The sequence below is a fragment of the Mus caroli genome, chromosome 2 (assembly GCF_900094665.2).
Source record: "Mus caroli chromosome 2, CAROLI_EIJ_v1.1, whole genome shotgun sequence".
NCBI lineage: Eukaryota > Metazoa > Chordata > Mammalia > Rodentia > Muridae > Mus > Mus caroli.
Genome location: NC_034571.1, coordinates 134638195 through 134654129, shown reverse-complemented (window position 1 = coordinate 134654129; position 15935 = coordinate 134638195). Strand labels below are relative to the sequence as shown.

Here is a 15935-nt window from a genome sequence, read left to right as displayed (position 1 = left end):
GTTTGGGTGTGTATTTTGAGATAGAAGCATGTTATATTGTCCAGTCTGAACTTGTAATCTTCAGGTATCACCATCCTTAGTAAAAAGACTACAGATATCTACCACCATAATTAATACAGGTACATACCATCACAATTAGGATAAATTTTCAAGGATATTCTTAAATGGAATTTATATTCTTAGAAATATAACATAGAATTTTAAATTTGGTATTATCTCTATAAATGTTAGCCTTTTGTGCCAGTCTTGGGCACTCTGCCATAATCTTTGTGTGGTAGTCCACCACTAATAATTCATGGTGATTAATGTTTATAATGCCAACATTGGAAGGCTGGGGGAGAAGGATTGCCACAAATAAGAGGCTACCTTAGGCTATATCGTGTGTTCTAGAATCACCTAAGCTACGAGTACCACATGATCAAAAGACAAAATAAACAATTTATTCCTCTGCGCTCTCTCTCTCTCTCTCTCTCTCTCTCTCTCTCTCTCTCTCTCTCTCTCATCTAATCAGGTTTTAAAACTACAGCAAATGTATATAAAAGTAAAGACAACAACAACCAAAGATACATATAACTCAAGGTAACCTCTAAAACACACATAAAAGCTACATGTTTTCAGAACTATGCAGTTTAGAAGCCCTGACATGCTCCTTCCCAGTCAATAAGTCTGCCCCAATCACTGAAGCTCAAGAAGCACCATCAAATCTTTTAGCATCTTTTATCTGAGCTTGGGCAATTGTCCTTGACATAGGCTCAACTGGCCTCAATCTGCAGAAGCGCCATCCTTCCATGATGCTGACCAGCAATGCCACATATTTTAGCTTTTATGATTTTCAACTCTGTCTACTATGTAAGGAGCCCATTGAACCTATGCCTGAACCCGTTCCCTCAGCGCCATGGTGTGGAAACCCTTCTGGCAATCATCTGACACAGCGCTCACTTCCATTTCTGACTTTTGAAGGCCACTGAGTTTTATTAGCATCTTTACTCTTCGTGACAACAGGAAGCAAGCAAACAAACAAACAAAAAAAAACAAGCAAACAAAAATTAATTACTCCCATCTTCCAAGAGAATAAACAAGGCTTATATTTAATTTACTTTCCTCTTAATTTTTTCATGTATCTCTAAGTTTCTACCTGGACCCTCTTTTATCCCCTGTAAAATAGCCTTAATTAATCCATATTCTTGGAACACGCTTTTCCTAAAGGGTTTTCCAGTTCCTCGCCGACTATTTCTTGGTTGCATCCTCTTTGCATTTCCACTGTATCAACTGGAAACTCATCTCTTGGGAAAGTGTTTACTTGATGACTACGTTTTTAGACATTTCTACTTTTTAGATGTTCTTTTTACCTTTGGAACTCAGCAGTTTTGTTGTGATTGGACTCACTGTAGATTTATTTCTATTTATTCCACTTGAAGCACACACAATTTGAAGAAATTTGGCCATTTCAGCAGTTTCACTGTGATGGGCCTAGCTGTGGATTTACTTTCATTTGTTCTGCTTGGAGTTCAAAATTTTTGATGAAATTTGGTCCATGGTATCTTTTATTGATATAGAAAGTTGCTCACATACTTCATTCAAATAATGGTGCTGATCAATTTGTACTCCAATTCATGATATACTTTGGCACTATGTAATAAGTAACTTTGCCATACTTTAGTGTTTGTGATCTTATTTTCTCTTTACTATTTTTAATTTGGATGATTTCTCATATCTAACCCATTGTTCACAAACTTTTCACGTGTCTAATATACTGTTAGAACATGACTGTGTTCATTGAGTTAACTTGAGTTAGCACAGGTTTTGCTTCTGGCTTGATTTTACTTTCTTATCTTTGTTTTCAATAATGCTTCTCAGGTAAAAATTCTAGTCCTGCTAATCATTACTTTATGAGTATACAGTGTCAGCATTTAAAAAATGTTTTATTTATTTCTATTTTATGTGCATTGGTGTTTTGCTTGCATGTATGTCTGACACAGTATAACTGACACCATGTGAGGGTGTTGGATCCCTCAGAACTAAAGTTACAGACAGTTGTGAGCTGCCTTATGGATGCTGGGAATTTGGACCCAGGTCCTTTGAAAGAGCAACCAAGTCTTTTAACCACTGAGCCATCTCTTCAGCCCTCAGTGTCATTGTTTTCTACTTTGTTCTTATCAGCAATATGTTCAGCTCTTGTAGGCTGACTTCTCTCAATTCTGCATCTTGACTACCTTGTGTCCTTTCATCTGTTTGGTTGAGTCTTTTTTTACGTGTATATATTAGATATTGTATTTCAGTAATTATTTATAAAAGTTGTTTAATGTGGATAAGGCCTTTTCTTTGCTCTTGTTACTACCTCATGTGAGTTTTTCTCAGATGTTTGGGAGACCTGGAAGTTGGACTGTTGTTAATTTGCTTTGGGGATGGAGGTAATTTGAAAGTGAGTAGCATGCTTCAGAAAGCTGACCTTAGCTGGCTCACTGTCCTCCCAGTGTATGGCTTTGGGCTTTCAACTCACAACCCTTGAATGCTGTAAGAGTTCCTGTCTTTTTGGCAACATGATTTTGACATTTTTTTTCCTGAAACAGTAAATTACCTAAGACAAAGGCAGCTTTAACCTTGGTCATACTTTCCAGAGAGTCACCTTCTCCTGGACATAGCCTGGCAATTCTTTATAGTTCTGTTAACCCTTTAACACTTTAAATAGCTTCTTTCTTATTCTCATATGTGTGTATACATATGAACTCTACATCTATCTATCTATCTATCTATCTATCTATCTATCTATCTATCTATCTATCTATCATCTATGTATATAGTGTTAATATTTATATATGTAGCTCATATATAACAACAACAGGATTACATGAAACATAATATAAACAACTAATACAGTATATGTTGGGGGTTTTTTTTGTTTTGTTTTTTTTGTTTTTGTTTTTTTGGTTAGGTTGGCAAGTTGATACTAATGAGAGACATGACCCAAGTTATTTTGACTTGGTAGGAGTAGAAATAATCTTTGTCACTTTTAAACACTATATACTTTTGAAGTTAGAAAGATAATTGTTTATACAGTTTGATACTAAAAAATGATTATTTTAACAGTTTTCATATACTTGTACTCAGAGCCTTCTGGTTGTGTCTCCCTCAGTATGAATTTTGTTTCCCTTTCTGAACTTATATTGTCAGATCTAAACAACTACAAACAAGCCTTTGTTTCAGTTCTTCAAAGCCATGCCTTGATGGCACTTTTTCTAAGTCTTTGTAGTCCCAAGAAACTATTACTTGAGAATATGTGGTGCAGAAATGGGGTCCTAAACAGCTCAGCCCCTCTGGCTTTCCCTAGCAGTTCGGGCAGGGAGCAGACTAAGGCCAGTGTGACTCTGGTAATTTTGCTTATACTGATTTTGTCTTTCTTGTATACTTTACAAGCCTTTCTTAGCTACCAATCTTCAGAAATTACATGAGGCTATGGAGGTGTCTATTCTTATTTGAGTCTTTGTTACCTTTGCATATAAATATAACATATACTCTTACATTCTGGGCATAGACACTGGTTTGCCTTAGGAAAACATTATTTTTTCTGTCTATTATTTTTCTACAGATTGCTTTATTTCTGCAGGCTCTGTTTACTCCTCTTGGTATTCCAAGGATATGGATATGGCGATTTAGTTTCCTGGCTTATTCTCCATATGTCTCATATTGGTTCTCATTTTTGTTGTATATTCATTTCAATTGTTTCAAAGCTATTGCTCATGCAATCCCAGCAGGTAACAATGACACTGAATGATCCTGGCCTGACTCAAAAATAATGAATGATATGGATTGAGGATATTCCACGCAACGCACCAAGATGCTAGTGTAAGAAAATAGCATCAGAATTCTACTTTTCTAGAAGAATCCACACCCAACTTTAATAGCTAATACTCCTTAGTAGGAAAAAATCTTGAAAAAAAAAAAAGACTGAACAACTTACCATTGGGAAGTTCTTGGTCACACACAGAATGATTGGTCATGTCACTGTCTTTTATAGTATTGTCATCCTTTGCAGAATCTGCTAACAAACATACAAACAAAACAAAACTGTGACTTTGATCATCATTTTTAGGTGGGAAAAAGGAGCTTCTTCTATTGCTAACCGAGTGGATTTATATTTAAGGCAATGCACTTTATTATTTCAGACTGTGACCACTAACACAAATATTTCCACCATCAAAGACTAGTTTCTTAAAATACTGTCTAAGAAAGCTGTACAAAATTTCAAAAGCAGAGAAAAGTAATGGAGGTATCTTTACTGCCCAGAAGATAGCATACAACAGGCTTCCTGTACCAGAAATGTCTCAGAAATGTGGCCAGGAAAGAAGGGCAAACTAGAGAGGGCTAAAGGATTACCTAATTGTAATGGTTTCAAGGGCCCCAGTATTCTATCTGCACACATATGTGAGTGCCAAGTCCCCAGAAAAATCAGATATTGAATCTTGGAAATTTAATCACAAACAAGGTCCTCCCAAGGTCTCAAAAACAGTTGACAAGGGCAAGGTGGGGATGCAGAGCTTCTGTTTTGTACAAAGTGATTGTCACCCTCAAGTCCCCTTTGAAATATCCAATCAATATATATCTAGTCAAAAATATTATTTCATTTTACGTGTGTGTGTGTGTGTTTGTGTGTGTATCCAGGGAGACCACCCTGGCATGCATGTAGGAATAACTGTACAACTGTGCTAACTGGTTCTCTCCTTCTGCTCTGTAGGTCTCGAGAATCAAACTCAGGTCATCGGACTTGGTACTAGGCCCCTTTTCCTAGTAAGTCTTCTTGCCAGCCCCTACATGCCCAATTTTAATGTTACAGCTTCTATTATAGAACAACTAGCATTGTTCATAAGATGCTATCATAAAGAACTCCTGCAAATCAAGAAGGACGGACGTTGAGCCCTCTCTGGAGGATCTTGAAAACAGGCTTGCTCACCTATCAATAGTTGAGCATTCGTACAGAAGTAGGCCTTTCACACATTTTACAAGTACTTGTTGAGGGCTAACTACATGGCAGATGCTATTCTACCCTTGGAGACCCAACAGGGAATAGATGTTTGCCTTCATGAAGCTTATAGTCTCATATGCCTTTCTTACATAGCCCAAAGGAACACTATTCAAGATCCCTTCACATCCCTAGCTGACCTTGTCAACATGAAGCTGGGAAGAAAACTGAAGCCATCAAACCTCACATAATTCCTATGAATTGCTTCTTTTGGTTTGTGCCTTTTGGCTGAGTTCTAAGGCTTTGACCCAACAAAGTCAGACAGAAACTAAACTAAAATTTTGTTTGTTTGTTTGCTTCCCTTCCCTGTCTTCCTCTCTTCCACCCTTCCCTGCTTCTTTAAACGGGAGGATAGCATCAAACATCATGGGTTTCGATTATTATGAGAATCGTGTTTCTTCAGCCTGCCACAAGCAACATTTGATGGACAAGTGAGAAACCTGGGTAGTTACCATATGACTCAGCTTTAATAACCAATGAATCAAGTATACACCGGAGTGTGCAGCTTTAATTAACTGCAAATAATTCCCCCCCAGGGCAAGTGCTTAATCCTCTCCACTGCTTCTCAGTTCTTTCTGAGCCTGACAATAAGTTTAAAAGTCAAAAACTGGAAGCAAAATTGAGCACAGACACATTTCCTAAAATTGTTATCTCTTGCATGTCAAAAACGGCAAAACCAACTCCTATTAAAATATACTTTTTAATGTTGGTGCTAACGCTGAAAAGATTGACGAGAAAGCCTTCGAATGCCTTTTTCCACATTAACACCAAGAATAAAAAATGGTTAAAAGAATCTGTGTTAGCATAAGAAAGTGTTTTAGTTTTCTAGTTTAAAGGATATATTATAACTTAAGTAATTTCACACAACTTTCATTTCTTTCAGCATTAACACTGCCCAAGATTCATGTATATTTGAAGTATGTTAATTTATACAGAACAGTAACCGCATATTGTACCAAAGATTATCCTCATTGTCTATTAGTTTGTTCATTTGTTTTTTTTTTTTTTTTAAGATTTATTTATTATTATATCTAAGTACACTGTAGCTGTCTCTTCAGATACACCAGAAGAGGGCATCAGATCTTATTAAAGATGGTTGTGAGCCACCATGTGGTTGCTGGGATTTGAACTTATGACCTTTGGAAGAGCAGTCAGTGCTCTTACCTGCTGAGCCATCTCTCCAGCTCAATTTGTTTTTTTCTTAGTTCAGTTTTTGCTATGGAACCCAGGTTGGGCTGGAACCTGTAATCCCCCTGCCTCTTCCTTCTGAGGATTGAGATTCCAGTGATACCCCCACACCCAGATGAGGAATGTCTTTTAGATGATTAGATTATGTGTTTTGAGTTCATAAGCTTATAATAGGATGATTTATATAAAGTAGATGAAAAGCATTTGAGAACTTATTCACGGTACTCTACCTGTTTCCATTGTCCTGACCTATCTACTGTGCATGCCTGTGTATGTGTGTGATCTTTTTCTCTTGTTATTTGCCACATTTAATAGTGAGTGAGTCATAACTACAAAAGTTTGAGAACAAAGTGAAGGTTAGGAATGACAGGACTCTGACCTAGGGAATCCAGCATTTTTCCAGACCTGCACTGTGAGACTTCCATATCCCTCTACAACCGTGTACTGCTGGGTGCTTTTGGTGTTATGGTCCTTGTAAAACAAATACACTGGCTAGCTGAAGTCCATTTACAGCCTGTGTATCTGTGTCCTTAGTGCCCATGGCAGTCCTTAGTCTCGTCGGTGTGCTCATGGTGGTTTGGTAGGGGAAGCCTACAACAGCAAACCATTTTTCACTATATTGCTTCTACCAGGATTTCTCCCTCTGATGTCCGACAAGGGTCAGTTATCAGCTTCCATGAGGACTTTATAAACCAGGTGTGGTGCCTAAGGCCCAAAAAGCTGGCACTCTGGAACCTGGGAAAAGAGGAAGTACGGGGCAATGGGCTATGTACAGACAGCTTGGTCTCCAGATGAGCTGAGGTCTTGAACCCCGGTGGGACCCCTTGGGTGGTAATTTCCACGAACATGGGTCAGAAGTCATTCGATCATGTCTCCTGGGCCCCTGGCTCAAGTCGAAGTTACCGCCCCCACAGCACCCACAAGAGAGGTATGTGTCTAATAGTTACATAGACAATGTCCCAAGTTTCTGGTATTCTGTCTAGACTGCTCCCCACAGTTACCTAGCAATAGCAAGATAGCCTAGCACACTATAAGAGGGGCTGCTTGGCCCCACCTCTTTCTCTCTCTCAAGCTTTCACTTTTCTTACTCTCTAGCTCTCTTTCTCTCTTTCCCTTCCTCCCTTTCTCCACGTGGCCATGGCTGGTCTCTCTCTTTCTACCTTCTCTCTTTCCCCCTGCCTTTATACAATAAAGCTCTAAAACCATAGATTCTCTGATCATGAAGGCCCACTGTGCTTGAACCATGGGATAGGCTTTCTCCTAACAAGCAGTGTCTAACCTCCCGCCAGACTGGACTAAGGACTCTCACCTGAGTGGGAACCACCCAGTGCCCCCCTCTTTACCACCCTCACCTCTCTTCCCTTATCTCTGGGCCTAGTGCCGCCCCGCCCCGGGGCCCCTATTCTGTTCTCAGCTCCTCTGCAGTATCCAGCAGGGGATGATGGAGACTGAGAACCTGGTACCTGGGGCTGCCCCTTGTTCACCACCCACGGTGTGGGGTCAGTGGCCTAACACAGCCAGATGCCCACCTGGGGCCAGATGGAAAGCATGCGCAGTCTTCCCGTGTCTGTCTGCCCAGACCACCAGAACTCTGGCGGAACCAGGGCACCCTCCCACTCCCCTCTTTCCCCAACACCCACAGCCCCACAAGGAAGGGGCTATGGATAAGTTCCAGGCCAGCATTGATTGAAAATGATGCTCTGGCCCCAAAGCCAAAAAGGAATTTTTAAAAGTGATGCTAAGAATACGTTTGTTTTCTATTTTTTGGTTTTCTTTGTTTTTTGTTTTTTTTGTTTTTTTTTTTTTGTTGTTTTGGAACAAGCTTTTCCTTTGTAGTTTAGTCAGGTCTGAACTGTCAAGCCTCCTGTCTCAGCCTCATTGGTGCTAGGATCATAGGCCTGGGTTAAGATACAAAGCAATAGTTTATCTTCTAATTCAGGGGTTAGAAGACTATAGCCTGAGGGTCAAGACAGAGCATCGCCTATTTTGATATGACCTTATGCTATGGATGATTTTTATGGTTGAAAACAAGATGATGACATATTATGATACTTTTTTAAAGTATGGAAAATTCCAATTTCAGTGGCCCTAAGTAAATCCATATTGAGACACAGCCATGGATCTTTGTTTATACATTGTAGAAAGTAAAATACATTATATTTTGCTTTATATTTTTACTTCTTTAGGGAGTTGATTTAAAATTACTGAAGCAATTTCTGAGCTTACTAACTCTACAGTGTCTTTTATAATCTATGGAGTATATCTCAGCATAATCACGATACAACCAACCATTAACTTCAAAATTATTTAATGCTACCAAATAAGTACAGCATGTTATAAATTCTAAGGCATATCTGATGTTAGGTATGAAATACATGAAAGAAAATAAAACTTGGAGACATGTTATTGGAATATATCTATGTATATACACAAATGCACACTTTATGTGATAATAAAAATTTCATGTCAATATGTCCAAGGTATACTTTGTCTCAGATGTAAAACTTATCTCTGCAAAGCAGTATGAGAACTCTATGCCCACGACAGGAGTCACAAATACCCAGGGAGCTATGGAAGACTGTTTCTACAGAAGTCATTCTACTAAAACACTGCTTGAATTTCCAGCCTCACAAACTAGCTACACTGGGGTTGATCCCATGTGTTTTAAATCATGGCCCCTGTTATATCATACTTAAGGATTTTAAGTGGCAGTGCAGCTTTTCTGCTTAAGTGGAAAATGGAAGATATATTTCAAATATTTATTTATTTGTTTTGTGTATATGAGTATGCCATCTTCATGGACACCAGAAGAGGCCATAAGAGCCCCCTTACAGATGGTTGTAAGCCACCATGTGATTGCTGGGAATTGAACTCGGGACCTCTGGAAAAGCCACTGTTCTTAACCACTGAGCCATCTCTCCAGTCCCATGGAAGACACATTTTAATATGTATATGAAATTATCCTTTGTAGGGAGAGGGAGAATATTATCTAGTTGTTGTGGTCTTAATGTCATATCTCCATCCCAAACTCAAATGACAAAATTCTAAGCCATACAGAGAAGGCATCATGGAGAGGGCCTGGTCAGGGGAGTTGGCCCTGGTAGTAGACTAGGTACCTTTACAAAAGAGGACCGAGAGACACATCTCACCTTCCCCTCATGTAAGGACTTAGCACAAATAGTCTATTTGTGGATAGAAGGTGGAGATCAGCAGTTAGGGATTCAGCCAATGCCTTGTTCTTGGATTTTGTAACCTCCAGAATTACAAGAAGTGCATTGGTTTTGTTTAGAATCTATTTTACTTATGGCCATCTATGTTGTCCAGCTAAACAGACTAGGAGGCATTGCATACGGTAAGGAAAGGGTTGTTTATCCCTCTGCAAGTTTCACAAATCACTTTGGAAAATGGGCTTGTATATGCTGAATTCTTTTGCTACATTGAAGTTGTAATTTTTCCTAATTCTAAAAATTATCATTCAGGAATATTAAAAATGTAAAATAGTTATCACCCAATTCTCAGATTCAGTCATTTTTTTTTCTAATAGCAGAAACTGGAATTAAATTTATATAGAGATTCTGACTTTCAAAATCTGTAAGGTCAATGTCATATTTAAGAATTTTTTCAAATGCAAATATTAAATCAAATATTCAAACACATAGATGTGCTTTTAAGATTAATAAGAATTTTAAGAAGTACCTTCATAAGTTTTTCAAAATCTCATTTAGAAACTTGAAAAAGATTTAAAAGAATATTTAAAATTGATTAAAGTGAAATGAGAAATTCCATAAAGCGGGAGAAATTTAAGAAATAGTCATTTAATACCACTGTATACTTCAATGAGGAATAAACTTAGATGGGTTAAACTTATGATGACAAATGATACATTTTTACACTTTTGAATTTTCCTAAAATTATCGTAACTATAAATTCATGCAAATACTTGCTTTTAACATGAGATTGTTTCAGTATAAATAGTATTAGCCTGGAGATCCCTGGGTCTACTCTAGTGACTATACTCACAAAATAATACACTAAAGAACATGTTCATATGTTCATTTTTTTTCAAATGAGTGTTTATTACATTCTCATAGAGATATATGACCCTAGAAGGATTAATAACAGTTACAAACATTAATATACTAAAGTTCATGATGCTGTGGCTTTCTAAAAGATTTTCAGGACTATGTTTTTAAAAGAAATTTAAGAAACTGAGATGTATCTAGTAAGTGCAGAAGACCCAATTGGGTGGGTGGGGGGGCATGGAAAAAAGAAGCAAAACCCAAACCAAAATGTTTTATGCCAAGATAAACATTGCAAGGAATCACATGAAATGCTACATTTGACAGCATTAAAAAAAAAAAACAAAAACTGGCCACAGAGAGGGACCAGAGCTAAGAATGTAAACGGCTTTGGAAATATGTTAAAAAGTCTTTCTGTATTACATAGTGACAACTGCTAATAACAATGCCTGATATGCAATTGTCCCTTGGTACCTGCACATTTTCCTTCCCAGAACTTCAGAATAAGACAGCAAATGATTAACTGTCTCTGAAGACACTCCCAAGGCAGACGTCGACAAACTGCATCTAGCAAGAGGAGGAGCCCTGAACTATCATTAAACTGATGGCAGGCCATCATTTTTGGTATAGAATCTTTAATAGGGTTTTTATAAAATAAATGTTGGACATCAGAAATGTATAATTCTCTACCTTGAACTAGAGCTTGGTGCAAAAGTAACACAGAAACAATCCACTGGATTTGTTTTTATTTTTGTTTTGGATTCTTATAAATTGGGTTAACTTAATCAAGTCGATCATTTAGCCTGGCCAGCTCACTGGGATTTTCTTTTGTTATGTGAAGAAATTAGGAAGAAGGTAACCTGTTCTCCATTTGACCAGGATGCTTGTTGACAGTGAACTAGAATCTAGTGGCTGTCTGTGCTCTCATGGCTGTGGAAGCAGTTACTTACTTATATATGAAGGATGTACATAACCATTCCTCCAGCATTCAGCCATGGATGAGAGACAATGGCTGGTCCCAGTGAGGCTGGATATACAAGGATGAACTATATTTACCTGAAACACCTCCATATCCTCAAACAGGACATGGCTCTAGGTATCTGGAGGCCCAAATGAGCTATGGCTGCTCATTTGTCTTCATTATGCTCTCGTTAACTCCCATTAAAAGGTGGCCAATACTTCCTAAAGATTTGGAATTCAGGCTATAATAGCCTTTGAATTATTTTAGGAAACTACTATCATACACAGCTAATTCAACCTCTATTAAAAAATACTTTCTAAATGCCAGGGAACTTATTGAAAATAGTTTGAGCATCCCTTTAATGTAATAGAAATCATTCTGTAGGTTGTTATTGAAAATTTAAGCATGTTAGAAAATCAATCATTTTGATGGATAAATACTAACAGAAGACTATGACTCTGGCTTAGAACTATAACTTCTATAACTATGGAAATCTGTTCACCTTACAAAGTATCAGGTTCTGCACATTGAAATGGAGAGTGTTTCATAATCTTGAAGTTACTTTACTATGCTATTCTATGTGTTCAATCAAAACATATTGGTCAGACAATACCTCTATGCTATCATTCGAGTGCTGCCTTCATCTCCCCTCTTTACTAACAAAATAAGGGTTAATAGTGGCAAGCACTGTAGCATGGCACCAGGGCCTTTGTCTCCTTCCTTACCTGAGCATCTGGACTAAGAACTATCACAACGCAGAACAGAACAGCTGGATACAAAGTTGAGATGGACCATGATGGAAAAGAAATGCTTAATTACCCTTTCCATCAAGTTAATTTTTCCCCTTTGGCAATGTAAACAAAGGAAAATCTGCTCTTATTTTTGGTTGCCTGTGCTTTAGTTGCTTCAGTATCCTTGACCTCCTTTTTCTGACCTTAACTTTCTCCATCTTGCAAGGTGTGACACTGCAGGCCTTCTTGACTTTATTAAAAAAGCAAATCTGGCTTGGCCTCAGGCATGAGCTATAGTTAAGGCTCTCAGTGTGAAGAGAGTTGGGATTATGCAAGGTAGTACATTGACATAAAGAATCTATTGTACAACATGGCATGTATAGTTAATAAAAGCATGTTATTTACTGTTGCTTTTGGGTATTCTCATAGGATGATTTCCTTCCTGGAAACTATCTCCCCACCCCCAGTACCAAAGTCAACAGATTGTCAATATATATACAATCTATGCATACCCTTGAAAATACTATATCTCTAGATTTCTTACAGCACCTAGTAAAATGTAAATGCTACAGAAATCATTGTTATGAGTCTAGAAAGAACGCCAAGAGAAGTGAGTTTTGATACCAATTTACTTGAATAGGTAGATGCAATATTCACAGACAAGGTAGTCAACTAATTTTAAAACCAGAAAACCAGTAGATTTTAAAAGGTATTTTAAATAAACAGTATCTGAGGAACCTGTAGATGTGATATCTGTAGATGTGATTTTTCATGACTATGTTACAAAATCAATGTATGCTACAGTTCAGATTGAGAATGTCCTCCAAAGGCCCATATGGAGTATGTAAAGACTTGGTCTTGACATTATTGATAAATACTGGAATCTTCTAGGGAGGGAGGTTTTGGGTCATTGGAAGTGTACTTCTTAAAGGGAACTATGAGACCCTGACAGTTTCCTTCTTCACTTTTCAAACTGGTGAGCAGCCTTCCTCTACAACATATTCCAGAAATAATGGAGTGCTTTGCTACAGTTTCAAAGGCAGTGATGCCACTGATGAGGGACTGAAACTACTGAGACTATGGAAAAACAAAACAAAACAAACAAACAAAAAGAAACCTTTTCCTCTTACTAAGTTGATGATTTCAGGTATCTGTTATGCTAATTGAAAGCTGGCTACTGGATTTTTAGAATTTCATGTTGTAAGTTATAAGTGCATAAAATTGGTTTTCCAGTTAAGAAAAAAAAAGTTCATCTACAAGTGTGAGACAATAGAAGTGATTTGTTTATATTTCAATGTAATCTTGTCAGATAATAAAAAGCTTTTGTGATTGGACCGAGACGACTCTTTGAGCAGTGGGTTCTTTCTCAGTTGTCTTATTTTAACAACAGTCCATAAAATCTGTGTCCACATTCACAAATGCATTAACTCAGGTCTCCTGATGTTTCAGAGACTTAAAAGGCAAGTGGAGAGGTTATTCATAATGAGAGATTTTCTAGAATTTTCAAAAACTTGAACTAGAGATATGGTCAGCTGTTAAAGGCTAGGCTCATAACAATGTAAGTAAGTAAAAAACTAACTCATAGCCCACCCTGCTTGATCCTAACTCATCTCTCCAAAATGATGGAAAGTGATGTTTGAAGACTGCACTAAGAATAGGGGATCTTTGTAGGAGTTATTAATTCTATGTGAACTTCAAGGAGTTGGGCATCTTGTTTTGACCACAGATTTGTTCCTCATATTGGGACAGGCCCACAAAATCCATCCAACAAATATGCAAAGAATAAAGATTGATTGATTCATGAAATTCCATTTTGTGTGCTTGCTTTTTTCTCTTTTGTTTGCTTGTTTTTTTTTTTCTAAAAATTTCAACCTTATGATTACTTCTGAGTAATGAAGCCCATGAGTACAGTTATTTTACTCATGTCTCTATTATTGTATGTTCAAACTCAATCCAATTTTTGACTATTGGTATATACTCTTAGTAGGAAAATCATAAGAGTAAAGATCTAAAGCCAATTAGCTTCTCTTTCCCATGCTCCTTCCCACTTCTGAGATTTCTCTAGAGCTGAAGCCCATAGAATAGAACCAGGCATGTCTAGCTAAGCCTTTTGGCAGACTGTGTCTACCTACTGTGATCCTTCTGGCCTACTCTCAGGATTGCTCCAGACCGTTCTAGTAGATGAGCTATCTGAGACTGATTGGGAGTGCTACCCTGGATAGAAGTGCCAAGCATTAAGTGCCTGTCACTGACCACAAAGGAACCAGAGGTTAAGACTGTAATTATGTTACTACCTCATGATATACTTCTGAAACTATCCCACATCTTTCTCAAAAGAACACTGCCTCAGATCTCCTTGGCAGTGCCTTGCTTGCTAATACAGTCCATTGGGAATCTTTTCTTCTCTGTTCCATTTCTTTATGCCTCATCTGTGCTTCTCTTACCACCAACAAGTATACAATGTACATCTTCACATTCAATTTTGTGGGAACCCAAACCAAGACAGTCAACATAATCACTAATATTTCTCCTAAGGCTTGGTGTCAAAATTGAATTCTCATCTTCTTTTCCTAATTGAGGTATATTATTATTATACCATGGTGACTTTAACTAGGTGACATAGAGAACAGTGCCTTCCATCTAATCAGGGAAAAATGGGGGAGAAGTTACCAAATGGTGTACCATATTACCCTGACAGATGGGCTGCAGAAAATGATGAAGGATAGGTTCTGGAAAAATGGTCCTGTAGAGTTTGGACCACAGCCTTTAAGATCTCTTGATTAACAGAGTCCCATGACAGGAAAGGAATAATCTTAGATTATTAGGCATTGACTAGTTTCTGAATGAATGATTGGCAGATAAGCTACATAGTCTCTTGGGGGAACTGCTTCACAGGCTCCTGCCTTATTGATGATGCAGGGCAATGGGATATTGAAGTCACATATTCACCCAATTCTCTGATCAAAAGCATGCACCACTCTTATATAACTTAAATATGTGAATATCCTTGTAAGTACATTATTTAATTTAACATTTATTATTTAAGTATGTATATATAGGCATTTGAAGTTACTCTAAAGTGCTTTTTACAAATGTTATTTTTAAAAGTTTGGCATTCTTTTAGATCCATCTTTTAAAATTCTACTTTTATACTTATTTCACAATATACAACATTAGGGAAACTTGTATCAGACCAAAACTGACAGAAAGTTAAAGGGTAGAACAGGTTGGTCATATAGAATACAACAAATTCACTACATTTTAATTTTCAAATATGAGTCTGGTTGTAGCAAGCAATCATGTGATACTTAGAGTTATAGGAAATGGGCATATAGAGGCATAAGAATGATGAGGATATTTTCCAAGTGAACTGAGAAAGTGTATTAAATACTGGAAGTTGGAGATATTCCAGTGGTAGAATTCCTGCCCTCTAAAGGGCCATGACTTGGCATCAGTCCTCAGTAATAGAAAAAAGGAATATATAAAATGTTATTTTACGAGGATCCTGAGAAATATATCGACGATTAAGGTTAAAATGTGTTATTTTCTACTTCCAAAATAACCTTATTTGGATTTTCTGATAGTTTAGAGTAAACTCTAGCATGATTTCTAGAAGTTATGGTCAGTTTTCCTAATCCAGTGGCTGACTGTGATACTTTGTTTTATCTTTCATAGAATTACAGTCTTAAATAACACATATTCGCTCCTTATCTTGCTGGATTCTGGGGCAGGGTAGAAGAGGGTGATGTGTGTTTATAAAAGATAAAGAGAAAGGGAGGTGTGGTGAGGTATGGGGGAAGGGGATGTGTCTCAGTGGTCCCCATGCGAAGGAGTCCCTTTTCCCTGAGGGACCAGCCACATGATGATGGTATTGAGTTTATTCAGGGTATGGGGAGGGGAGTTAAGAGGGTAGTAGAGGAAGAGAAAGGCAGAGAGAGAGAGAGAGAGAGAGAGAGAGAGAGAGAGAGAGAGAGAGAGAGACAGAGACAGAGACAGAGAGACAGAGAGAGACAGAGACA

At 37.7% G+C, this 15935-nt stretch overlaps 1 protein-coding gene across 7 annotated transcripts in view; it reads right to left on the bottom strand.

The window, feature by feature from the left end:
• Positions 1-15935, bottom strand: part of Macrod2 (mono-ADP ribosylhydrolase 2) — a 1935542-nt gene that overhangs the window by 87085 nt on the left and 1832522 nt on the right. For 5 of the 7 annotated variants that reach the window (XM_029471903.1, XM_029471913.1, XM_029471912.1 and 2 more), the window contains exon 14: positions 3959-4039. In XM_029471903.1, coding sequence (XP_029327763.1) covers positions 3959-4039 — 81 coding nt within the window. The remainder of the gene's footprint in view (positions 1-3958; positions 4040-15935) is intronic. The other 2 variants (XM_021155700.2, XM_029471909.1) reach the window with 1 other exon arrangement.